Genomic DNA, 25420 nt, shown 5'->3' on the forward strand with positions numbered 1-25420 from the left:
TGGTAGCTAACTAGCAGAAAACCACATTTTTTTTGTACAGCTTTTTGGTTTGGTTGGTTTGTTTTGATTTTCTTTTTTTCTTTAAAGTCAGTTGTCCAAAGATAAACATAGATGTGTAAAACCAGAAAGCAAACAAAATCTGTAAAAATATTCAGATCTCAACACGGGAGTGTCTCCTTCCCTTCAATGAAAGCACTTAGTTCTGAAATTACAGAGAGGTTGTCTCTGATTAAAATAATGATCCTAGTTAGGATGGAAGATGGGAGCAGAAGTAAGAAGCCCAGAAATGAAAATATAGGGAAAATCACATCAATGAAGATTAAATTTGAACTTAGATAAAGGAAGCAATTGATAATTGAAACCCAAGGCTTTAGTGGAATACATTTGGCTGAAAAGGCTCTTCAAATACATCCAGGATAAATCGAATTCCAGAGCTGGTACAGGCTGGATATCAGCCAAAGCTCCAAAATCCTAAAACACACCGAAGTAGCTCACTATGTAATTCTGTTCCGCACTTGGAAAAAAGCAGGAAAGCACATTCATATTTTGCAGCGACATGAAATACATTTTTGCTGACGTAATAAAAAATAAGACGAGGGAAAATAAGAAAACAAGAGGAGGGAGAGCGCTGTGGGCTCAAACCCCTGCAGATCAGAGCGTGCCCACCATTCCGGCAGGTCCCCAGCAAGGGCTCAGCCTCCCAGGAGGCACCGGCCATGTCCTCAGCGTCACCGGCTGCACCCAACGCAGTCCACCGAAACCACAGCCGCCACCAGGCCTCCCGGCCCCGCCGTGAAGGCTAGCGTCAGCTCTGCTACCCGAGCAGTATGGCTGGAGTAACTCACGCGTTTTGTTTAAGCATCGAGAAGCAAAACTGCAGCTTTGGTGATCACAGAATGGTCGGGGTTGGAAGGGACCTTTGTGGGTCACCCAGCCCAACCCCCTGCCCAAGCAGGGTCACCCACAGCAGGCTGCACAGCACCGCGTCCAGGTGGGTCTTGAATATCTCCACAGAAGGAGACTCCACAGCCCCTCTGGGCAGCCTGGGCCAGGGCTCCATCACCCTCAGAGGGAAGAAGTTCTTCCTCATCTTCAGCTGGAGCTTCCTCTGCTTCCGTTTGTGCCCATTGCCCCTTGTCCTGTCGCTGGGCACCACTGCAAAGAGTCTGGCCCCATCCTCCTGACACCCACCCTGCAGATATTTAGAGGCATTTCTAAGGTCCCCTCTCAGCCTTCTCTTCTCCAGGCTGAACAAGCCCAGCTCCCTCAGCCTCTCCTCACAGGAGAGATGCTCCAGTCCCCTCCTCATCCTCGTAGCCCTCCGCTGGACTCTCTCCAGTAGCTCCTCATCTTTCTTGAAGTGGGGAGCCCAGCACTGGACACAGGACTCCAGATGGGGCCTCACCAGGGCAGTGTAGAGGGGAAGGAGAACCTCCCTCGACCTGCTGCCCACACTCCTCCTAATGCACCCCAGGATCCCATTGGCCTTCTTGGCACCCAGGGCACACTGCTGGCTCATGGTCACCCTGTCGTCCCCCAGCACACCCAGGTCCCTCTCCAAAGAGCTGCTCTCCAGCAGGTCCGCCCCAGCCTGTTCTGGTGCCTGGGGTTGTTCCTCCCCAGGTGGAGGACCCTGCCCTTGCCCTTGTTGAACCTCATCAGGTTCCTCTCTGCCCAACTCTCCAGCCTGTACAGGTCTATTTGTTGATTTTATTTTAACAAGATCCTTATATTAATGTTTAAGAACGTACAGATATACCTAAACCCAATTACAAAGCAGTGAGCTGTAAGAACTTCTCTTCCCCGAACACAGCAAAACCTCTCGATTCGTATTTCGCATTTTTCTCCAGCACACAGTGTGCAGTAACGAGGTACAGCTCTACACGTATTTTCCATGCTCGTTAAACCGATGACACACAGTTGAAATTGAAGACCACAAACAGGATCTACCGATGCGTACGCCATTTCAGTAGTCCTCATTACACCGATATCTGAGAATACCACACCGCTTGCCAAATAATATAACACATCTTCACAAAGCCTTATTAGAAGAAGTCACTTTAAACCTTTTCTACAGATGGTTAACGGAGTAATTGAGATTGTTTGTGATGTAAGTAAGGACATACAATGTATTCTGCAGCAGGGAAAGGTCCCGATTTCATTTCTTTATCATTCTTATGTCAAAGGCATAGGTTCTGCCACATTATACCAACATACTTTATAGTCCATCACTGACCGTTCTTCTCAACAAACCCTCGGATTTGGGTCAATACACATCCATAAGACTTCCAGATGTATTTAACTCTTCTTACCAAATTGGTCTTAAGCAAGTGGAACTCAAGACAAGGCAAGGCAATTTATTTCTGTCCTTCAAGGCAAATGAAGCTGCAAGGAGCTCACTTGGATTCGGCCAGACAGACACAGCTCTTCAGCACGCGAGGAGAAAAGCGCTACTGTAGGATTTTAGCTGCGTTACCTACTGGAAAAAGGAAATGGTTTCAGAAAAATGCGTTGCAACCTGTTGTACGGCACCTCACTGTCCTAAGCTCCTTTGTGCCACACCACCGCGTTGGTACGCGGCGCTCAACCGACAGAAGGCTCCCATCCTATCGCGCCCGTGAAACCTCTTCTCAACATATATGGATAATATTGTACTTTGCCAGTACGGTTTTGTTTTTTTCCTGCAGCATTTTTTATCTTGCAAATTACAGAACTGAGATGCCTTTAACGTCACACCGATGTGACGGGCTATCTCGAGGTGTTCATAGTCGCATTTCTAAATTCGATTAAAAGAGATCAAGATCTGTAGAAATCAACCCCAATTTTGCTCTCTGCTGCCAGTGAAGGCCAGCGAAATTCCCCACCCTGATCTCACCATCACGCCTAGAGGCTGAAGACTTCATCCCAACGTGAAAGAACAGGTTATGCCCCAACAGCGTTCGAGGAATCTGTCATTAAAATGATACCCATCTCCCAACCTCCAGAATGCATCAAAATGTATAATCAGAATGCAGGCAGCACTTTGGGATTTTGCTATTTTGCCTCCCAAACCCCTTGGCTAGCATTTTTCTGCTTCGATCCGTTCCTCCCTCCCTTCCCAAAAGCCACAAGCCCGGCTCAGCAGCGCTGTGGGACGGGATGGGACCGGGAGCATCTAAGCAACGAGGACACACAAAGACTGTAACGTTCGCAGCGTGAAGACATTCTTCTCACTGTAGTAACTTCAAAACAGATTAACTAAAGTGCGAGGAAAACGGTGCTAAGTCGCTGCTGGAACGGGAGACTGTGCATCAAGGGTCCCATTTCTAGTTTTAATGATGATTTCTTGCAAGATACTCTGCTCCCTCATCCACAATGAAGACAAAAATATTTACGGCCCTTTGCTTTGTTCTCTGAGATCCTTCAGTAAAAGAATAATATGAAATTTATTACTGCTGGGGTAGAGAAGGGACATTGCTGGTTTGTATTTACAAGACAAAAGAAGGAAGCTTTTTCCCTAGCCATTAAAGTTTTCGAGGCAAAACTGAAACAGAGCAAGGAACGGCTCCACAACTCCATTCTCCTCTATCCTGAGAGCGGAGAACAGTGCTGAAGCGAGAAAGCAGCAACGTCTTGACACCCTCCCTTTCAGCTGAGCAGCAGAGCTTTGGCAGACGTTATTCCAGACCTACGTTGTCCTTGAGATGCAAAGACACAAGCAATTAAGGAGCAGTGCTTTGACCCAGGTAGGAACCGAATCCAGAGAAGAACCTAACACTAGATTTCCGATGCAGCCCCATGAATGTCACTGGAGAGGAGAAAGATGTATAGTACAGAATACACTATATAAAGAATATAGTATAGAATAGTATATAGTATATAGAGAATATAGTACAGAATAGTATATAAAGTATATAGTATATAGAGAATATAGTACAGAATAGTATATAAAGTATATAGTATATATAGAATATAGTATAGAATAGTATAGTAGTCATAGTCTATAGTAGTCAGTCATTAACAGCCACTAATATTAATGATTATTATTTGTTACTCTTTATATAACTGAGTTTATTAACATGTTACTATTAGTCATAATGTTATTATAAGTATGAAAAAACATTCCATATTAACGCTCCAGCGCCGCTATTTAGCATAAAGCACATCTCCAAGCAGCAACGCAAAGGCTGTCCCGACTCTACCAAATTCCCTTTTTGGTGGGGGCTTCTTTGTGGGTTGCATCTCGTGAGCAGAACCAGTGGTAAACTCCAAGGGAACTACTCCACCCTCCTCTGCACACCCAAATTTGCAAGGTCCGCTCGTTGACACCATCCTCAAAGCTAGCTCCATTCCATAACGTTAATCATACACCAGGAACCTTCCAGTAAAATATTATTATAAATATTACTACAGCACTCATCAGCTTTATCTATGGGGGGAGAGGCAAAATAGCTCATTGCCCAGGGTTCTTCATAAGCATTTTAAATGTAACCTTCTTTTGCTAAAGGTCAGGACACAGCCAGCTTCTCGAGCGACCTCAGCAATGCTGTTGAAGCAGGGATAGCCCAGATACTCCAGCTCTTACAGAGATCTGTTGTTGAGCAGTGTGCCCTGGTTGCCAACAAAGCTAACGGGATCCTGGGGTGCATTAGGAGGAGTGTGGCCAGCAGGTCGAGGGAGGTTCTCCTTCCCCTCTACTCTGCCCTAGTGAGGCCCCATCTGCAGTGCTGTGTCCAGTGCTGGGTTCCCCAGTTCAAGAAAGATGAGGAGCTAGTGGAGAGAGTCCAGCGGAGGGCTACGAGGATGAGGAGGGGACTGGAGCATCTCTCCTACGAGGAGAGGCTGAGGGAGCTGGGCTTGTTCAGCCTGGAGAAGAGAAGGCTGAGAGGGGACCTTAGAAATGCCTACAAATATCTGCAGGGTGGGGGTCAGGAGGACGGGGCCAGACTCTTTCCAGTGGTGCCCAGCGACAGGACAAGGGGCAACGGGCACAAACTGAAGCAGAGGAAGCTCCAGCTGAAGATGAGGAAGAACTTCTTCCCTCTGAGGGTGACGGAGCCCTGGCCCAGGCTGCCCAGGGAGGCTGTGGAGTCTCCTTCTCTGGAGATATTCCAGCCCCGCCTGGACGCGGTGCTGTGCAGCCTGCTCTGGGTGACCCTGCTTGGGCAGGGGGTTGGGCTGGGTGACCCACAGAGGGCCCTGCCAACCCCTGCCATTCTGGGATTCTGTAACCAGGAATTTTCCTGGTAAGAACCCACGGGGAAAGACAGCGAATACTCTCCCGCCGCTGCCTTGTTCCCACACTTGCCTCCAACAGACAACTCCTCAGGAGGATCTATTGACCAAGCACAAAAATACTTTCCCCCTAATCCATCCAAATATCACTCATAATTAAAAACCCAGCATAATTACCCGATTGCTAAGGAAGGCGGCATGGTTTGTGACGCGGCACGCCCCAGCCAAACGGCTCTTTACTAACGAGGCACAAACAAAACCTCTGATGGAAATTATCCCAATTCCACAGCACGAGCGATGCCCCTCAAGCCGGCTGCGCTGCTCCCTCCATTTGTCACAGTATCACAGAATCACAGAATAATAGGGGTTGGAAGGGACCTCTGTGGGTCACCCAGTCCAACCCCCTGCCCAAGCAGGGTCACCCAGAGCAGGCTGCACAGGATCTTGTCCAGGTGGGGCTGGAATATCTCCAGAGAAGGAGACTCCACAGCCTCCCTGGGCAGCCTGGGCCAGGGCTCCATCACCCTCAGAGGGAAGAAGTTCTTCCTCATGTTCAGACGGAACTTCCTGTGCCTCAGTTTGTGCCCATTGCCCCTTGTCCTGTCACTGGGCACCATTGAAAAGAGCTTGGCCCCGTCCTCCTGACACCCACCCTCTTCAAATATTTGTAGGCATTTATAAGGTCCCCTCTCAGCCTTCTCTTCTTCAGGCTGAACAAGCCCAGTTCCCTCAACCTCTCCTCGTAGGGGAGATGGGTTTGAGGCAGCGACTAAAAACCCAAACCTGATTTAAAAGCCACTGATGGAAAATTCATTACTAAAGAGCTCCAATTGCTACTACTGGTATCCAGCGTTCAACCTTTTTCTGCTTGAAAAAATGTACCTTGAGGTTTCCAGCCATCGGTTTTTCATCTCGTTCATAAAAACGGCCGATTACAGAGCCCCTTCCCCCAAACATTGCTCCCCTAACAGCAATTCTATAAAGATATCTTGGATAAAGCACAACATTTCCCATGTATTTACTAAAAGGCAGGCTACGTACAGAAAAACCTTATAATTCTTTTCTGAACTATTATTAATTTACCACCATTCACTCCCTCAAACTGGAAGCCCGCCCTCAGGTTTCTGGTACCCAAACCCCTCCCAAAGCACCCGCAGCACCCACAGCAGCTTAGAGCGCTTGCCCGCGTCACCTCACCGGTAAACGGGCATCAAAACAGGGTGCCAGCGAGGTCAGCTTGTGCCACGAGCCGGATCCACCGTGGAGGGGACCCGGCTCCGGTCTCATGCATCACCTCTGCCATTTCTGCAGCTATAAATGATTATTTTTCATTTTTGCTGGGGTTTTTTTATTCAAGTCCGTTGTTGCTGTTTGGTTGGTTTTTATACGTGCGAATCAGAATCAGGGCAAGGCACCCCCGCAGCAAATAGGCACTGGAGAAGATAAACTTGAAATAGGTTAGATCCAAAATACAGAAAATAAATTCACAAGTTCAGTATTTTAAGTGGGCCACATCTGCTGGAAATCTGTTTTCATCTAAGAATAAACACTCTTTAGCACTATCTGCTGAGGTTAAGAAGAAGGAAAAGGCCTGATAGAGGGGATTGTAAGAAACGTGAAACTATAACAAAAAAAGCCTTAATATTTTCCAGTTTTTACTAGTCCTTAGTACTGTAACTCGTATTCCTGCACGCACAGTGATCTAACGGTGTAACTGTTGCACTGATCCCCGTTTTCTCATTAAGGAATGTAGTAGAAGGACATGGGTACAAGCTATCACTGAGTCGTCAGACAAAATAATCAAGTGAAACAAAAGTGGTCTTGGTTCCCAGCAAATAATTGGGATAATTGTGGGATAAAAGAGACTCCTAAATAATTCTACTCCAGACAGCCCGGCCTTGGGAGGGCAAAGGCGCCAAGCTCCAGAGATCAGGAGGCACCAGGAGAGCAACAAGACCAGAGCCAAACAACCTGAAGGACACGATGGACGTGATCCTGGAACTGAGTTTGTGCAGAAACAAAGGTCAATCAGTGAACAGCGTGATGAAGAGGATGGGCCTTCATCTTGGGACCCCGAAGACAATAACAGACATGCGTGAAAGATATTTACATATGCTAATTAGTTCCCAGAAAAGTAATGAATATGCTAAGTAGTTTTTAGAAATATAATGAATACTTCACAGAATCACAGAATGTTCAGGGTTGGCAGGGACCTCTGTGGGTCACCCAGCCCAACCCCCTGCCCAAGCAGGGTCACCCACAGCAGGCTGCACCAGCACCGTGTCCAGGCGGGGCTTGAATATCTCCAGAGAAGGAGACTCCACAGCCTCCCTGGGCAGCCTGGGCCAGGGCTCTGTCACCCTCAGAGGGAAGAAGTTCTTCCTCATCTTCAGCTGGAACTTCCTCTGCTTCAGTTTGTGCCCGTTGCCCCTTGTCCTGTCACTGGGCACCACTGAGAAGAGTCTGGCCCCGTCCTCCTGACCCCCACCCTGCAGATATTTAGAAGCATTTAATTAAGCCTAACCTTGCAGCTGCTCTTCCACGAAGCGGAGTCACTTCAGCATCAAAGCAAACCTGAGCTCACGAGGCAACTGCTGTTGCGTAGTTACCCAACCACCACCATCGACCTCTCTCCTCCCCAATGCCTTCTCGAGGTCCTTTTTGCTGCTCTTACTCTTCCCCTACTCACAGGCGTGACCGTGAGGAAGGAGCTGAGCCAGGCAGCAGCAGCCAGACCCCATTTGCATTAAAGACGAAGGAATTACACCATATTGCTGCCGTTATCTCGCACCGCAGCTCAGCAGACAAGCTCAGAGAGAGAGAAGGAACCTCCATAGCAGACAATACTACAGCGGCAGATTACTCCAACAGCTAACGATAAAGGTGGGATTATTATTTCTAAATGGAGAATTAATAGGTTTCAGGCACCAAACTACTCAACTTTCGCTTCTAAAATGTCACCCGCATTTCTGCAGTGCACAGACCTCCCAAAGGAAGTTATTCATTAATTTACAGAAGCAATGAATTTGGCTAAGAATTAATTCCTTAGCATTGTTTTGTATAAGATCTTTTAGTTTGGTTTTGTTTTTTTTTTTTTTTTTGTACAGTAGCATTATCCCCTCTCAATTAATTAGGTGAGCGCATGTAGTCATCTGAATATGTATTTCCTCATGTTTTCAGTATTTGCTGAAACTTTTCACCTGGGACTCAGCTTCTGGACCCCAGAGAAAAGAGCAGCGCTTCAATTAAAAGGTGGGGAAAAAAAAAAAGTGCATTTGAAATGAGCTTTCTGCCAAAAAGCTACGATGGTTACTCTTAATATCAAGAGCAACAGATTAAACCAGACAGATTTGAAACTCATTGAGAGTTTTGCTCAGGCTCGTTGGGCTTTTTCATAGAAGTTCTTCAGAACCCATTCTCACACGGCCTGCGTACTGCTCCAGGCACGCGGTTTCCGACGGAGGATTCAGCGAGGCTGGAGCCGGTCGTAAAATCTGGTTTTATTGACTTGCTATGGGGGAGAATCCACCCCCTCCAGAGCCTCCCCCCAGCCAGAACCAAACTGCATGGAGGAATCACGCTTACAAACGGTCACTTGGGAAGTGTCTTTTAGTTATCACAGTAAAAGATTCCCACCCAGTGCCTTGCTCCCCATCCAAGACTCATCCAGGCACCCACAAACCACTTCTCTCCGGCAACAAGCTCTGAGCACTCTGGGCTGGTGGAAGATGTCCCTGCTGATCGCAGGGGGGTTGGAACCAGATGATCTGGAGATATTCAAGACCCCTCCTGGACGCAGTCCTGTGCAGCCTGCTCTGGGTGACCCTGCTTCAGCAGGAGGGTTGGACTAGATGACCCACAGAGGTCCCTTCTAACCCCTACCATTCTATGATATCTGTGGTATCTTTAAGGTCCCTTCCAACCCAAACCATTCCATGATTCTACAAACAGAGCTTAAAGGCTCGACTATTCCTTCATTTACACGGCGAGTTAAACTACAGGTCTGGGTCCGACTGGGTGAATTTGACTTTTCTGTCCAGGAAAATCAGGAATTTCTTCATCCCAATGTTTTGTTTTTCTAACCTGACTCATGTCAGATGATGAACTTTTCTATCAAGAGGAGACGCAGATATCTCCAGACCCACCACAACACCAAATCAAATATTTCAGCCACAGGCACTTCGACTACAGAAACTAAGTGACTGAAGAAGTTTATCCCTCCTCCTTTCCTCTTGCATTCTGTTTGGCAGCCCTAGAGAAGATTAGGAATTATTTGCCAGCGTCGTGGACCGTTTCGCCACAAATCCTGACAGAGATGCTGTGGGTTCAAACAAATCTCAACCACTGCCTGTGGAAAAAGCAGTGTTTTAAAAAAACAGAATTATGATATACTACCTAGGCTGGTTTTTTGTTTTGTCGCCTATTCCTTTGCATAGGATTTAAGACTTTTCTTCTTTTTTTTTCTCCCCACTAACCAGGGGAAAAAGGCCAACAAGAGTATTCTGCCTTCACTAATTATGGGAGAGGAGAGCTGCAACTGAAGACAGATTTCTACCAACGAGCAAAAACAGGAGCAGCAGCATTAGCAGCAAAGTATCAGACAGCTCTCAACCATCAAAGCGTGCACAAGAGAGCGAAATCCCCACGAGGTTCGGCAAGATCTGAATTTTTGTTTCAGGAGCACCGCTCACTTCTTCTAAGAGCTCCTGCCTGCTCGTGTTATCCTGAAATGAGACCTTGTGCCGCTTGCCCTAAGCCAAAGTCTGATGGACTCCACTAGCTCCTCGTTATCTGCTTCCCTCATTATTTGCTCCAGTGTTTCCCTGGTATCAAATTTTAAGATGCTGGGAAGAGATAAATTAATTCCCCTCTCGTCCTAGAGACAGCCTGAGAAAGACCATTTAGCCAGGACGTTAACGACCGAAACTGGGCAAGGGAAGAAACATCAGTCCATCCACAAACGACCAGACGTGTAGATGGACAGCAAATTAACAATACTCTGAGGAGGCTGAGAAGAGTCCTCCAGGTCTAAAACACAAAGTTTTGTGATGTGCTTGATTAAAATCAAGACCCTTGAAAAAAAAAACCCCGTTCTATTTCCCCCCTCAAATTGATATTAATAAGGGCAGAGGCAGGAACGCCCAGCGTTGCCCAACGCATGAGGAACCGAAACTGGGAAAGGGAAGAAGGTGTTGGTGGGCGTTTGGCTTGTTTCCTTCGGTGTCAAATCACAAACGCAGAAGAAACTATAATCCACCCAATTTCCGCGGCAATAAATCCCAGAGCTATTACAAACCACTCCTAGAAGTAAGGATGAACTCAAGTTTCACATGTTGTCGCTATGTGGACACTTCCCTAGGACTGAACCTGGCCTTCCTAATTTCTACAGCATTTGGACCACTGCAGAAGTCTCTCAGTTACCTCTCACTTAGTGAGAAATCATGCGAGCCAACAACATGCATCTAGAAAACGCATATATAAGAAATTTCTAAAAATACACCATCTCTGTCCCATTTAATTAGTGGTTATGTGTTATTGTGCAGAACTAGAAGGGAAGGAGATTTTGCAGGAATACCTTCTTCAGACCACTCTTCTGGTGCTCAGTCGCTGATACCCAACAGCAGTAGTAACCACCTATCTAGCTGATGAGTTTATTCAGAGGGAGAGCAAGATGCTCACTTGGCCATGAACTTAGGAACATTACCCGTCACAGTCCAACTGTGGTGGATCCCAAACTGCAGCATATGCAACTTGGCAGATCCCGCCAAGCACTGAAGTATCCAAGGAGCCCAACTTTGAGTAGGTAAATCCAGCAGCTAGTCCCACCAGATTGCCCTTTCAGTCAATGAAGCAGGAGGAACCCTTCCAGAGCGTGCTCTGGGACAGTAATTCCAGTGTTCTCACCAACACCATGAGATGGAAAATACTTGTCTCTCTCCGTTGACCATGTAAAAGAGACCACTTTCATATCACAGAATGGTAGGGGTCGGAAGGGACCTCTGTGGGTCACCCAGTCCAACCCCCTGCCAAAGCAGGGTCACCCACAGCAGGCTGCACAGGACCTTGTCCAGGCGGGTCTTGAATATCTCCAGAGAAGGAGACTCCACAGCCTCTCTGGGCAGCCTGTTCCAGTGCTCCATCACCCTCAGAGGGAAGAAGTTCTTAGTTAGGCAGCATGAATGCCTTTCTAAGGTGTCAACTCCTCACCCTCTGCATCCAACTGCTTCTAAATGTCTCCAGGCTCTTCCATGTGAAGAAGAACTTGGAAGCTTGTAGAAGTGACTGGAAAGAAAGTGGGCTAAATCTGCCTAGCAGCCCCAAGAGGAGCAACTGCTCTTTCAGAGAACCAAAGGACACGACCAGAGAAGAGAAAAAGGTGGTATGGAAGGGTGCGGTTCCTACCTGCCAAAATTCTGAGTTCTGCATCATTTCCAGTTCTGGAGCTGGCTGGGTTTTTCGCCAGGCACCGGTAGATCCCGCTGTCCCCGTGCTGAACCCTGCTGATCTGCAGAGCTCCGGAGGGCAGGACGGCCACCCGCGTGTCGCCCGGGCTCGGGAACAGGTCCTCCTGGTTCCGCTGCCAGTGCACCACGGGCATGGGCTCCCCGACGACTTCGCACTTCAGCAGAACGGTGTCCCCTGCAAACGCCGTGACAGATTCGGTCTGGGAAAGAAACCTCAGCGGTCCTGCAAACACAAGCAAAAATAATGAAAAAAAAGACAGTTATACAGCTGCTGAAAATAGAAGCTGCACACTGTGTTTCCACACTGATTTGGAATTTGTTAACGATGCTGGTTTAAAAAAAATAAATAAAAAATGACGCAACATTCTGAGAACTACTTGGAGATCGTTATAATGGCAGGGTGACTAACACTTTCTAAATTACACTCATTAACAGCAAAGAAAAGATGTGTTATCAACACCAAGAGTAAGAAATTGCACCTATTAGTTACAAACCCACTCAGGAACAACTTTCACAAAGTGCAGCTATGCTAGCAGGCAACGCAAACTCTTCAGAACAGGGCGGCACTCAAAGGAAAGCACAACTAAACCTACGTGAGGCTAGGAGAACGGTACAGTCGTATCTTGCTGTACTTCTTCCCGACGCCCTTCCCCCACATAAAAGGAAAAATCCTCCAAAAACCCCATGATAAATAAATCACTGGAGTCACATAATCAGAGGAGGAACGGTCTGCGTCTGGTTTTCCACGAAATAATTTTGACTCGCAAGGGCAGGAGAGCCAAGGTAGGAGCTTTCATTGCACAACCCCCAGATGCCCCAGCCTTGCTTGGTTCAAAACCACAAGGACCACATCCCTTCACGTGCCACACAAGGAAAAACCTGCAAGAACAGGACAGAGACTACAAGATTCAAAATTCAAGTGGGTGATGATGTCAGAATCCCAGAATGGTCAGGGTTGGAAGGGACCTCTGTGGGTCACCCAGTCCAACCCCCTGCCCAAGCAGGGTCACCCAGAGCAGGCTGCACAGGACCACATCCAGGCAGGGCTTGAATATCTCCAGAGAAGGAGACTCCACCACCTCCCTGGGCAGCCTGGGCCAGGGCTCCATCACCCTCAGAGTGAAGAAGTTCTTCCTCATCTTCAGCTGGAGCTTCCTCTGCTTCAGTTTGTGCCCGTTGCCCCTTGTCCTGTCGCTGGGCACCACTGAAAAGAGTCTGGCCCCGTCCTCCTGACACCCACCTTGAAGATATTTAGAAGCATTTATTAGGTCCCCTCTCAGCCTTCTCTTCTTCAGGCTGAACAAGCCCAGCTCCCTCAGCCTCTCCTCATAGGAGAGATGCTCCAGTCCCCTCATCATCCTCATAGCCCTCCGCTGGACTCTCTCCAGTAGCTCCTCATCTTTCTTGAACTGGGGAGCCCAGAACTGGACAGAGTACTGCAGATGGGGCCTCACTAGGGCAGAGTAGAGGGGGAAGACAACCTCCCTTGACCTACTGACCACACTCCTCTTAACGCACCCCAGCAAATCATGGACTTTATTCCCCAGCAAAACTATTGCTTTACTAATAGCATAGGTAAACTTACAAATAAGGAAAAGAAAAGAAAAAAAAGGGAAACAAATCTCCCAAATAACCATTTTTGTGGCCAAGCATGACAAAGACAAATGAGGAAGATAGGGTGAAGCAACCACTTGGATGAGGGATGTGCTGGAGATGGTGTGGACACATTTGGATGTCCACACAGACGGTCCTGGCCGGTCCCAAGGAGTAACTCTACCTGCCCCAGCCCGTTATAGACTATATCAGCCAGCACACAGAGAAGACTTTCAAACAGGAGCTGCCAGTAAAGGCCATTAAGAAGCTGAGGAAGCAAAAAATAAAGATCCTGACTTTCCAGACATCAAAACACCACCAAAAACCTTCAACAAAAGCCATGTACTAGAGGATCCTCACATACCAAAAAAGACATTTGGGTGGGAGCCCTGAGTTAATCATCTGATTCAAACACCTATTTTCTGGTGTGATTTTGGCCACCCTTCTCTTGCCTCGGTTGTTCTCCTCAAACGCGTTGCTCCTACCTCCCAGGGCATCGGTGAGGATGAGACCTCACAAGACGGTGAAGCGCTCCCAACGAGCTGACGTGGGGAAGATCTACAGCAAGACCGAAACTGGCCCAGTAAAGGCTTCCTAATTGCATTTCCACGCGGAAAAAAAAGCCTAAGTGACCCTACTGCTGTGTGGGCAATGGTATTTCCCAGCTGCCGGGTTTACCAGTGATCCCTGTGAACAAAGCGAGGGAAGAAAAGGTTCCCAACCCCGTTCACGCAAGCGTCCCCCTTGCAGTGAGGATGCTACTTTTCAGCCGAGCTATTGGCACAGACGCACAAGTGACAGCTTTTCACCCCCAGCAAAGCTGCTGCAAGCTAGGAAAATAGAAGCACTCAACACTTCAGAGAAGAAAAAAAAAAAATATTGAAGATCAACGCAGTGCGAACAGTGATGGAAAGCTGTTGAAAACTGTTCATTTTTAAAGGATGAAAGACAGATAAATCTAACAATTTACTGTAAAACCTAGGACTAAAACAATCTCCATGGAGGGACGACTTTTTCCAAGGCAGCACTCTATCCACCATGGCCCCGCGCACAGCCGGCTCAGGCCTTGCCCAGTCTCTGCACCCCTTCCCTTTCTGCAGGGATCCCAAATCTTTTACTTTTAAAGTTTAACAAAAGATAATAAAATCCACGCATAATAGATTGGGAAGTTGCAAAAAACCTTTTGCTGTGCCTCAGTGAAAAGATACTAATTGCCTTTTTCCAAGCTTATGTTCAGAATTTGTTCATCTCTCTGATGGACCATAATATAGGAGATCTTCAAACTATCACTGGGTCTTTACAGCTCTCCTGGCTTACGCCAATTTACTTTAAAGACAGTTTTGGAAGCTACATAGATGGGGCAATGGGGATATACTGAAGCAGAGGAAGTTCCAGCTGAAGATGAGGAAGAACTTCTTCCCTCTGAGGGTGACGGAGCCCTGGCCCAGGCTGCCCAGGGAGGCTGTGGAGTCTCCTTCTCTGGAGATATTCAAGCCCCACCTGGACGCGGTGCTGTGCAGCCTGCTGTGGGTGACCCTGCTTGGGCAGGGGGTTGGGCTGGGTGACCCACAGAGGTCCCTTCCAGCCCTGAACTTTCTGTGATTCGGGTTGTCGAGAGCTGGCAGCAAACAGATCCTGACAAAGCCACTTTCCGAGACTCCGGAATGAAGCCTTGCAGCTCCTCAGCGACGCAGCCAAAGGGTGGCAGAGGCAACTCCCCACATCACACCCAGACCTGCTTAGGAAACTTCATTGAAAGCGGTACCCGACGCCGATTTACCACGCAGCCCGGCCGGCAGCCTATCGGGATCCCCATCTTCCCTTCGAGAAGACCCAATTATTCAGCAATTAAAGTTCACTTAATAAAATGGCTTATCATTTGGGGGACAGACCTCAGGGCTAGCTATTAAATATTCCGCAATTTAGCAGCACTCAGTACAATCCCCCAGAGAAGGGCTGCTTTAAATGCTTTGTTTGTTTCAAATTAAAGGCTGCAAGGTTACTTAACATCAAGACTTTTTTTTTCACCCCCCACTTTCAATTCACATAATAGCTGAAGGGCAAGAAACCGAGGTAATGAAAAAAAGTGATTTCCTTCTGCTCGCTTCAGAAAAACAGCGAAGAGAGCTCATGGGTGAGTGAATCTGCAAATGTAAATATTTTAGAAACAGCTAATTCTCTCTTCCACAGGCTGGTTTCCAGAGAGGTGCTACACTTTACTTACTCTATGTTCTTTTTTTTTTGTTTGCTAGCTCCCACCTACAATTCTGAAAAGATTTGCACCGAGCCACGCGCAGCAGAGATACGAGACCAAGACCTACAGCCTTCGCCAAATAACCCCAGCACAGACGCGGTGTTCGGGTGAATTCATGGAAACGGGAGCTACATCAACCATTCCCCTTCTTGTTGCAAAGCCCAACTCATGGGACTCGAATCCGCGCACCTCAGAGGAGATAAAACGGATGCTGAAAGGCTGGACACTCAGATTTCGGATTTAGAAGAGTTCATTGGGGAGTGGGGGTAAAAAAAAAAACAAAAAAATTAATTACAGAATCACAGGATGGTCGGGGTTGGAAGGGACCTCTGTGGGTCACCCAGCCCAACCCCCTGCCCAAGCAGGGTCACCCACAGCAGGCTGCACAGCACCGCGTCCAGGTGGGTCTCGAATACCTCCAGGGAAAGAGACTCCACAGCCTCCCTGGGCAGCCTGGGCCAGGGCTCCGTCACCCTCAGAGGGAAGAAGTTCTTCCTCATCTTCAGCTGGAGCTTCCTCTGTTTCAGTTTGTGCCCATTGCCCCTTGTCCTGTCACTGGGCACCACTGGAAAGAGTTTGGCCCTGTCCTCCTGACACCCACCCTGCAGATATTCAGAGGCATTTCTAAGGTCCCCTCTCAGCCTTCTCTTCTCCAGGCTGAACAAGCCCAGCTCTCTCAGCCTCTCTTCATAGGACAGATGCTCCAGTCCCCTCACCATCCTCATAGCCCTCTGCTGGACTCTCTCCAGTAGCTCCTCCTCTTTCTTCAAGTGGGGAGCCCAGAACTGGACACAGCACTCCAGATGGGGTCTCACCAGGGCAGAGTAGAGAGGAAGGAGAACCTCCCTCGACCTGCTGCCCACACTCCTCCTAATGCATGCACCCCAGGATCCCATTGGCCTTCTTGGCAGCCAAGGCACACTGCTGGCTCATGGTCAACCTGTCATCCACCAGCACTCCCAGGTCCCTCTCCACAGAGCTTCTCTCCAGCAGGTCCGCCCCAGCCTGTACTGGTGCCTGGGGTTGTTCCTCCCCAGGTGCAGGACCCTGCCCTTGCCCTTGCTGAACCTCATCAGGTTCTTCTCTGCCCAACTCTCCAGCCTGTCCAGGTCACACTGAATGGCAGCACAGCCTGCTGGTGTATCTACAGGCAGCAATATTGCCAGCCAGGGAATTCGTGCGGCACGGTACCAGGCAACCATTCCTAGGACCGGCTGTCAGCCTAATGACAAGGATTTAAAGGGAGAGATTTGAAGACCACAATAAAATGGATATTAATACGATATTTTGTGCCTTGGCATGTTTTATACATGAAATTTGGGCAGTTGAGGTTTATATAGATAGCAGTTAAACCAATCTGCCACAAAATGCACCTCGGTGGGAAGCATAGAAGGTGCCCACTTGCCTGACCAGGCAAGGATGGAAACTCGCCTGGTGTCTCAAACGCAGACGAGACCCGGAGACGACACATCAAGTCACCGCAGGCTTATTTATTACCACCTATTTCCAACTGGAGAAGAGTTCAACCCCTCTTCAAACTTGTGTCTGGTATTGGAAATACCTCGCCCTGCTAGGAGCTGGGTATTTCAATGATGCTCAGCCACCACCTCAAAGCACGCCAGAAGAAATAGAAAATCTTAGCAAGGAGACGCTAATTTGTTTTACAGTCCCATTTTCCAGCTGCTCTCTTCGCTTCAGCCACCGGCATGGTGACCACTAATGGTCCTGCCTTATTAGCACTCAATTTTCGTCAACTTCACATGCCCAAGGTAAAAATATACAAGCAGCATTATTAATGTGTCCTTTATGCCTAAATTAGCCAGCCCATCTCCCAAGGCTTCCTAATGACTCGGTGCAGAGAGTGGGGCTTTCCTCTTGCCAGGCAGGGAGGAACCCCTCCTGCCTTCACCCGGATGGGGAACCCATGGGGGTTACCTAATTAGGGGACTAATTGGGAATGCTTATGATTTACAAGGTGAGCATAGGGTTGCCTTGATTGCTCCTGACTCTAGAGATGCACACAAGCAAAATTAACTGGAAGTTAACACGGCTGTTTGAAAGAACATAAATTAGGGGTAACGACGATATGGACCACGTCACGTATATGCAGGGTCCTGCGCCTGGGGAGGAACAACCCCATGCACCAGTACAGGCTGGGGCTGACCTGCTGGAGTGCAGCTCTGTGGAGAGGGACCTGGGAGTGCTGGTGGACGACAGGTTGACCATGAGCCAGCAGTGTGCCCTGGCTGCCAAGAAGGCCAATGGCATCCTGGGGTGCATTAGGAGGAGTGTGGCCAGCAGGTCGAGGGAGGTTCTCCTTCCCATCTACTCTGCCCTAGTGAGGCCCCATCTGCAATACTCTGTCCAGTTGTGGGCTCCCCAGTTCAAGAAAGATGAGGAGCTACTGAAGAGAGTCCAGCAGAGGGCTACGAGGATGGTGAGGGGACTGGAGCATCTCTCCTATGAGGAAAGGCTGAGGGAGCTGGGCTTGTTCAGCCTGAAGAAGAGAAGGCTGAGAGGGGACCTAATACATACTTACAAATATCTGTAGGGTGGGTGTCAGGAGGATGGGGCCAAGCTCTTTTCAGTGGTGCCCAGTGACAGGACAAGGGGCAACGGGCACAAACTGAGGCAGACGAAGCTCCAGCTGAAGATGAGGAAGAACTTCTTCCCTCTGAGGGTGACGGAGCCCTGGCCCAGGCTGCCCAGGGAGGTTGTGGAGTCTCCTTCTCTGGAGATATTCAAGACCCGCCTGGACAAGGTCCTCTACAGCCTACTGTAGGTGACGCTGCTTCGGCAGGAGGGTTGGACTAGATGACCCACAGAGGTCCCTTCCAACCCCGACCATTCTGTGACTCTGTGATTCTGTATCCTGAACTGTTCCATCAAAAAAATGAGATATTGAAAAGTACCCGAGAGTTTTGGAGAAAGACAGCAACACAGCATCCTCACAAATAAACTTACACAACTCCGATTTGCCATCTTCTGTTTTCCCCGGTGTTCTTCCCGCAGCAACCCGTTTGTAATCCACCACGTGGAGACACCCAAACGCAGCCGCCCGTGCTGCTGAGCATCGGCAGCTGCCACCAAAGGGACAACAGGAACGCTTTGAAGCCTTGGAAGTTTGATTTGAGAAACTGGACTCCAGCAAGGATGACTCTGGTCTACAGCCCTGTCTGCACAAGATAAGGATCAACCGTGGCTTGGCAATGAAATGCCTACAAATATCTGCAGGGTGGGGGTCAGGAGGATGGGGCCAGACTCTTTCCAGTGGTGCCCAGCGACAGGGCAAGCGGCAACGGGCACAAACGGAAGCAGAGGAAGTTCCAGCTGAATGTGAGGAAAAACTTCTTCCCTCTGAGGGTGATGGAGCCCTGGCCCAGGCTGCCCAGGGAGGCTGTGGAGTCTCCTCCTCTGGAGATATTCAAGCCCCGCCTGGACGCGGTGCTGTGCAGCCTGCTGTGGGTGACCCTGCTTGGGCAGGGGGTTGGACTGGGTGACCCACAGAGGTCCCTGCCAAACCCTACCATGCTGGGATTTTGTGAAATTGTGTATTGAGATCCAAGTAATTACTCGTGAAGCACAGCAGCAGGCAAGTCCAAATAGCTCCAGATTAACTCAAGCACAGCTAGTTACAGTGACGTACACGCTTCTTTCAACTAATTATGACATAAGTGTGTATATAATATAATATCTGAGCCCACCACAGTCTTCGATTTGTATTCTTATGTAAACAAGAGATATTATTTCATTTTCATAGATTAAGAACTGAGTCTAAGACACAGGTGAAAATACCGAAAGGCAGGAAAGCCACAGAAAGTGGCACCCCAATAGCTTGTGAAACGTGGCGGCTTCTAACTGAGAACGGCTCCTCGAGCTTCTAAGGCACTTCTGAAGACACTACAGTGACCAATTTGCTCAAGGTCACAAGAGAAATCCAAGCAGGGGTTCAAACCAGGCTTTCCCAAGCTCTTCCGTAACTGCATCAGCATTTCCTTCCTTCCCATAAAACCGAGTGGGAGCTTCTTTCGGGGTACCCCCGAACTACAACCCCACTCAGGGACAGCCAAGGCAGGAGAGGAAAGTGTGGGCTCATGTTGAGTTCTCAGTTTTTCCAGCAGAAAGGAGAACAGTCTTTGTAAAGTACATTTCAAACCCAAGGGCTGTGCTGAAGAGGGGTAAGAAAAAGTGCTTCCTTCAAAGAAACCTTAGGGACCACCATCACCAGATGCCCCAAAAATAATCCAATAAAGGAAGGGTTTCAACAGACACTCTTCTGTTTAATATTCATCCAACAAGTGTCCAAAAATTTACCTACTTCACATGCTTTTCTGCTGTCCTCCCAGCACAGGTCTTGCTGCTTTTGGACCGAGGAGTGACTCGTCATGCTTTGTGCCAGCGGAGTGAAAGCCGCTGAGATGCTTCCAGCCAGATTCCTCCCCAACTCCAAGCCAAACAAAGCATTTGGCCTCGTTTCAGGAGAGTCAAACTGCGAGAGCTTTTTCAGCCTACGCATTGAAGGGCGAGACAATTATTTCTGCAACTTGTATTTAGCATTCAACTATCGTGCTGGAAAACGCATCTTGACATTTCTTGCTGTGATGTCCTCTAAGTCTTCAGACAGCCCTCCGAGCCCTGTCGCCAAGATGAAAGGGGCAGCCCTGCACTCCTCTCTCCGCTGCCCTTTTGGGAGAACAACTTCATTGACCTCAGATAGTAGCACGGCTTTGGAGGGAATCTCTGTGCTGGGTCAACTCATACCAAAGTCAAAGAAACAAGGCATGGGCTTTATAGCTGACTTAAAAGCAACAGCGGAGGGCTATGAGGATGGTGAGGGGACTGGAGCATCTCTCCTAGGAGGAGAGGCTGAGGAAGCTGGGCTTGTTCAGCCTGGAGAAGAGAAGGCTGAGAGGGGACCTTAGAAATGCCTACAAATATCTACAGGGTGGGGGTCAGGAGGACGGGGTCAGACTCTTCTCAGTGGTGCCCAGCCACAGGACAAGGGGCAATGGGCACAAACTGAAGCAGAGGAAGTTCCAGCTGAAGATGAGGAAGAACTTCTTCCCTGTGAGGGTGATGGAGCCCTGGCCCAGGCTGCCCAGGGAGGTGGTGGAGTCTCCTTCTCTGGAGATATTCAAGACCCGCCTGGACAAGGTCCTGTGCAGCCTGCTGTGGGTGACCCTGCTTCAGCAGGGGGTTGGACTGGGTGACCCACAGAGGTCCCTTCCAACCCTGACCATTCTGTGATTCCGTAACAGTATGTACGTAAGTAGATACACAAGAGAGGATTTAGGGGAGAGTTTAGGCTTCAAAACTCCAGCAGCGTCTCAACCCTGACACTACTTAGCCATGGAAACGCCCCAGCTCCCCAGGCATCCTCGCCTTTCCAGACGGTTTTCATCCTGACAGTTTACCATTAGATCAGATTCCTCGTACGATGCCAGGAAAGCCACCGTGTCTCCTCTTCAACCAGCCAGAGGAAGGTCAGAAGCCACCTATTCTTCCCTCAGCCCTACCCTCACGCAGGCACGCTCACACAAGAGCTGCTGAACACCCTGCAGATGAGACAGAAACCATAACTCGTGAACGGACAGTTCAGAACATCCCACGCAGGAATCAAAATTCCCCTTTTCTAGCAGAGAGGCACATCGAGGTCTCCTCCAGCACGGCAATTCTCTCCCAGCATGTACAGTCCATTACAAGCACGACCGCATCCGTTCTCAGCAGCCATCTAATTCCACCCAGGCTAGCTGAAGGAAGACGGAGCCAGGATCTGCCCTCCGACGCCTGGAACCTCTCGCAGGAAATAAATGAACTCATTATTCTGAAAAAAGACTTCTCCCCAACCTGCGTTACTGATGTCAGCTCCGATTATCCAAACCGCAAGAATTTTAAGATCTAATTTACTCGTCACCTTTTATGCGGCTACGCTCAGCATAACGCACGGAAGCAATCTTTCTCCATCCACAACTTTATGCTGTAGGGGCATTTTCATCAAGGACTCAATGCCTTCGTGGTCAGTCCTACTTAGTCTTCGCCGATCCTTCTTTCGGGTTCAAATCGCTAGCGCAACGCTGTTGTGCCCGAACACTCCACACATGCAGGATATATTCACAACAACAGAAACTTCAGTTCTAACCGAATCCTTCAAGGACCACCCTCAAGATTGCTTCTCTCTTCATTCTACAGGTCCGTCAGCATTTCAGAGTTCATGAAAAGCAGATTTGTCCTTCTTCAAGATCACAGCTTGAAACTATGACATTTTGATAGCCACAGGCAAACCACGAACCTCCCGAGCTCCCCGCCCGTAGCCCTCCATGGCTGTTCGCTCAGTGGGTTGGATCTAACTCCTCTCTCCCACAATTTCTACAAGATCCAGCCACAGCTTTCAGCTTAAGACTATTTGCTGACTACTCAAAAAGAACAGAGGAAAAAAATCATGGAATAGCTTGGGTTGGAACGGACCTTTGAAGGTCATCCAGTCCAACCCCTCTGCCATGGGCAGGGACAGCTTCAACAAAATCAGGTTGCTCAGAGCTCCAGCCAACCTGGCCTGGAATGTTCCCAGGGATGGGGCATCGACCACCAATCTGGGCAACCTCTGCCAGTGCCTCATGGTAAAAAATATCTTCCTTATACCCAGTCTGAAAGCACAATAGATATTCGAAGCAACGAAATCACAGAATAGTAGAGGTTGGAAGGGACCTCTGTAGGTCATCTAGTCCAAAACCACTAATATTTATTAACAAGCCTACACTATGTACTGAATCTCTGGGAGAGAAACTCCCCATCATTCACAGTAGCTTAACACACCTGCGTCAGGAAAAGAAATGCCAGCCTGAATTTTTATCCTCCACCAACAAGCCCACCTACTGCTTTGCCACTGTTAAGGCGCAAATCAGAGGGTGCAGCGACAGGACAAGGGGCAACGGGCACAAACTGAAGCAGAGGAAGCTCCATCTGAACACGAGGAAGAACTTCTTCCCTCTGAGGGTGACAGAGCACTGGCCCAGGCTGCCCAGGGAAGTTGTGGAGTCTCCTTCTCTGGAGATATTCCAGACCCGCCTGGACAAGGTCCTCTACAGCCTGCTGTAGGTGACGCTGCTTCAGCAGGAGGGTTGGACTGGGTGACCCACAGAGGTCCCTTCCAACCCCTACCATTCTGTGATTCTGTGCAAATCTCTTCATCTTCCTCCCGGCGGTTCTTGCCAGTGCTCGTGGCTCGCAGCCAGCGAGCAGACCAGGCTTCCCGCCAGTTGTTGACGAACTCATCGAATCTGCTCCTCAAACAGGAAATAAGCAGGAAGAAAAAAGGCCTTTTTTGTATTGCCACATAATCTAAAGAGGGCTGTATTTCAAAATCTCTAATTAAAAACAGTAAAAAAATGCAGGCTCTCCTTTGTGCGCCATGCACTGGGAGTCTGCTGGTACCAGCATCGTTTGGTCCATCATATTTAAAGCCCTGCACTCGGAGCAGCGACTCTGCTTGCGTAAAGCACCGCAGAAGCACAAAGATGCCCTGAGTGGACCAGTAATCTCTTGATGTAACCATCTACAAACATAACGTGATATTTTTATGACTTGTCTCACTGGAAGTACCTCAGAACCACCGTGAAAAGACCTTCAGAGTAACTAGGTGTAACTCCAGTCAACACCTTCCAATAAACCAAGAGTCTTCAAGCAGGACAGAGGTATCCCCAGCTCCAGAGGCAGAAAGAACGGGCACTGCAGCCAGCCCTGCCTCCAACGAGCAGCCATCGCTGCCGGGTACCACCACAGCACCGAACCGAGCGGTACCACGGCACGACAACAGCCAGAGCCGAAACCTTGCTGAGTCAGCGCCGAACACGCACAGGCAAGGCTCCACCCAAGGGAAGCTTGCACAGCACGGCGGCACTAGTCACCCCAGAAGATACACTAAGGGTTAGCATGGTCTCCAAGGCTACCACAAACCTCTCTGTCATGCAAACCCTACCTAGTGTGGCTTCTGGATCCGGCTGTCCACCTTGACCCTCATCTTCCAGAAATCTGAACTAAGGTGATGTGAACGGTGGTTTATTCTTCAGTGACAGCAGTGGATGTTTCTGACGTGACCGACCACTTTTGATACATCAAAGGTCAATCTGTTCAGAGCATGGAGGGGTAGGACGCTGCTACCAGGAGTAACAGATTCTCCCGAGACAGCAAAGGCAATGCTTATTCGTGTTCCCTTCCCCTCCCCTACTCCACAGACTATTCCTCTATGGTGTTTTGAAGAGCCAGAACATATATAAATTACTACTAACAACTCACAGCAAAACGCTTCTTCTCTGCCCCCTCCTCGTTGACTATCCACAGCAGATCAAACCGCGTTCAAGGCCTCAGCCTTCTGGTTTACGGCACTTAACGCCATGAGCTCACGGTATCTATTTAAAGGGAAGATCAGTTCAAAACCCTCAACTGTCAAATATACCACTCGTCTTCAGCAGACGTTCATCTCACTCATGCTGAGGGCCAGATGTTCTCAAGGACTGGGACAGACCGTGGAGCAAACTCTTGCCAGAAGAAAGATTCACCAGAGTCTTGAAAAGCTTCTGACATGAGCACAAGGGGCAATTTATTTTAACTCTAGTGGAAACAGAGGGAATCTTACACATGGAGGGTGCGATGTGTAAGTGTGTAAGGTTCACGTGCCTCTTTCATAATGCCCAAATGCAGAGCAAGAGGCCAGACAGCCCAAGCGCTAGGCATGGCTTGGGAGAAGACACAGAGAGTGTTAATCACACAATCTCAGACTGGTCGGGGTTGGAAGGGACCTCTGTGGGTCACCCAGCCCAACCCCATGCCCAAGCAGGGTCGCCCAGAGCAGGCTGCACAGCACCGCGTCCAGGCGGGGCTGGAATATCTCCAGAGAAGGAGACTCCACAGCCTTCCTGGGCAGCCTGGGCCAGGGCTCCGTCACCCTCAGAGGGAAGAAGTTCTTCCTCATCTTCAGCTGGAACTTCCTCTGCTTCAGTTTGTGCCCATTGCCCCTTGTCCTGTCGCTGGGCACCACTGGAAAGAGTCTGGCCCTGTCCTCCTGACACCCACCCTGCAGATATTTATAAACATTTCTAAGATCCCCTCTCAGCCTTCTCTTCTCCAGGCTGAACAAGCCCAGCTCCCTCAGCCTCTCCTTGTAGGGGAGATGCTCCAGTCCCCTCCTCATCCTCGTAGCCCTGCGCTGGACTCTCTCCAGTAGCTCCTCATCTTTCTTGAGTTGTGCAAGGCTGTGATAAACAGACGAAGAAGATGAGGAACATCGGAGTAGAAGATGCAAACGCAGCACCTGAGAAGTTCTGGCTGCTGCCCATTTTATTTACTGTCAGCTGCTTCATGCTTTCGGGGTTTGTTTCGATGGGCACCCATTTTCGCGACTCTTGCCTGGTGAAAAATCTTTGAAAGCCTCTTTCTCTACGAAAGCTACAGCAGCTCTTCAAGGGCAGGACACGCCACTAGTGACTGAAGGGACACTACAGGTCAGAGAACTTGGTTTGGACAAACTTTCTGAACAGGAGGAAGAACTTCTTCCCTCTGAGGGTGATGGAGCCCTGGCCCAGGCTGCCCAGGGAGGCTGTGGAGTCTCCTTCTCTGGAGATATTCAAGCCCTGCCTGGATGCGGTGCTGTGCAGCCTGCTCTGGGTGACCCTGCTTGGGCAGGGGGTTGGGCTGGGTGACCCACAGAGGTCCCTTCCAACCCCGACCATTCTGTGTGATTCTGTGTCTGTGTGAAGCCTTTGACTCCCCAAGCGTGGGCTGGGAATATCTCACATCATTAATAAAGATGAGACCACAAGGATGTTTATAGATCGCATGCAAACCCACGGGATGCGAAGCAGCTCAGCCCTTGAGAGGATTAACTCTACAAAAGGAGTCA

General features: G+C 49.1%; 1 protein-coding gene across 1 annotated transcript in view; it reads right to left on the bottom strand.

Moving 5' to 3' along the window:
- The window catches only part of LOC142365643 (netrin receptor DCC), a 678995-nt gene that overhangs the window by 361968 nt on the left and 291607 nt on the right, over positions 1-25420 (bottom strand). Inside the window, exon 3 of the mRNA XM_075446652.1 lies at positions 11617-11901. Coding sequence (XP_075302767.1) covers positions 11617-11901 — 285 coding nt within the window. The remainder of the gene's footprint in view (positions 1-11616; positions 11902-25420) is intronic.

This window comes from Opisthocomus hoazin, chromosome W (assembly GCF_030867145.1).
Source record: "Opisthocomus hoazin isolate bOpiHoa1 chromosome W, bOpiHoa1.hap1, whole genome shotgun sequence".
In the NCBI taxonomy this organism is placed as follows: Eukaryota; Metazoa; Chordata; class Aves; order Opisthocomiformes; family Opisthocomidae; genus Opisthocomus; species Opisthocomus hoazin.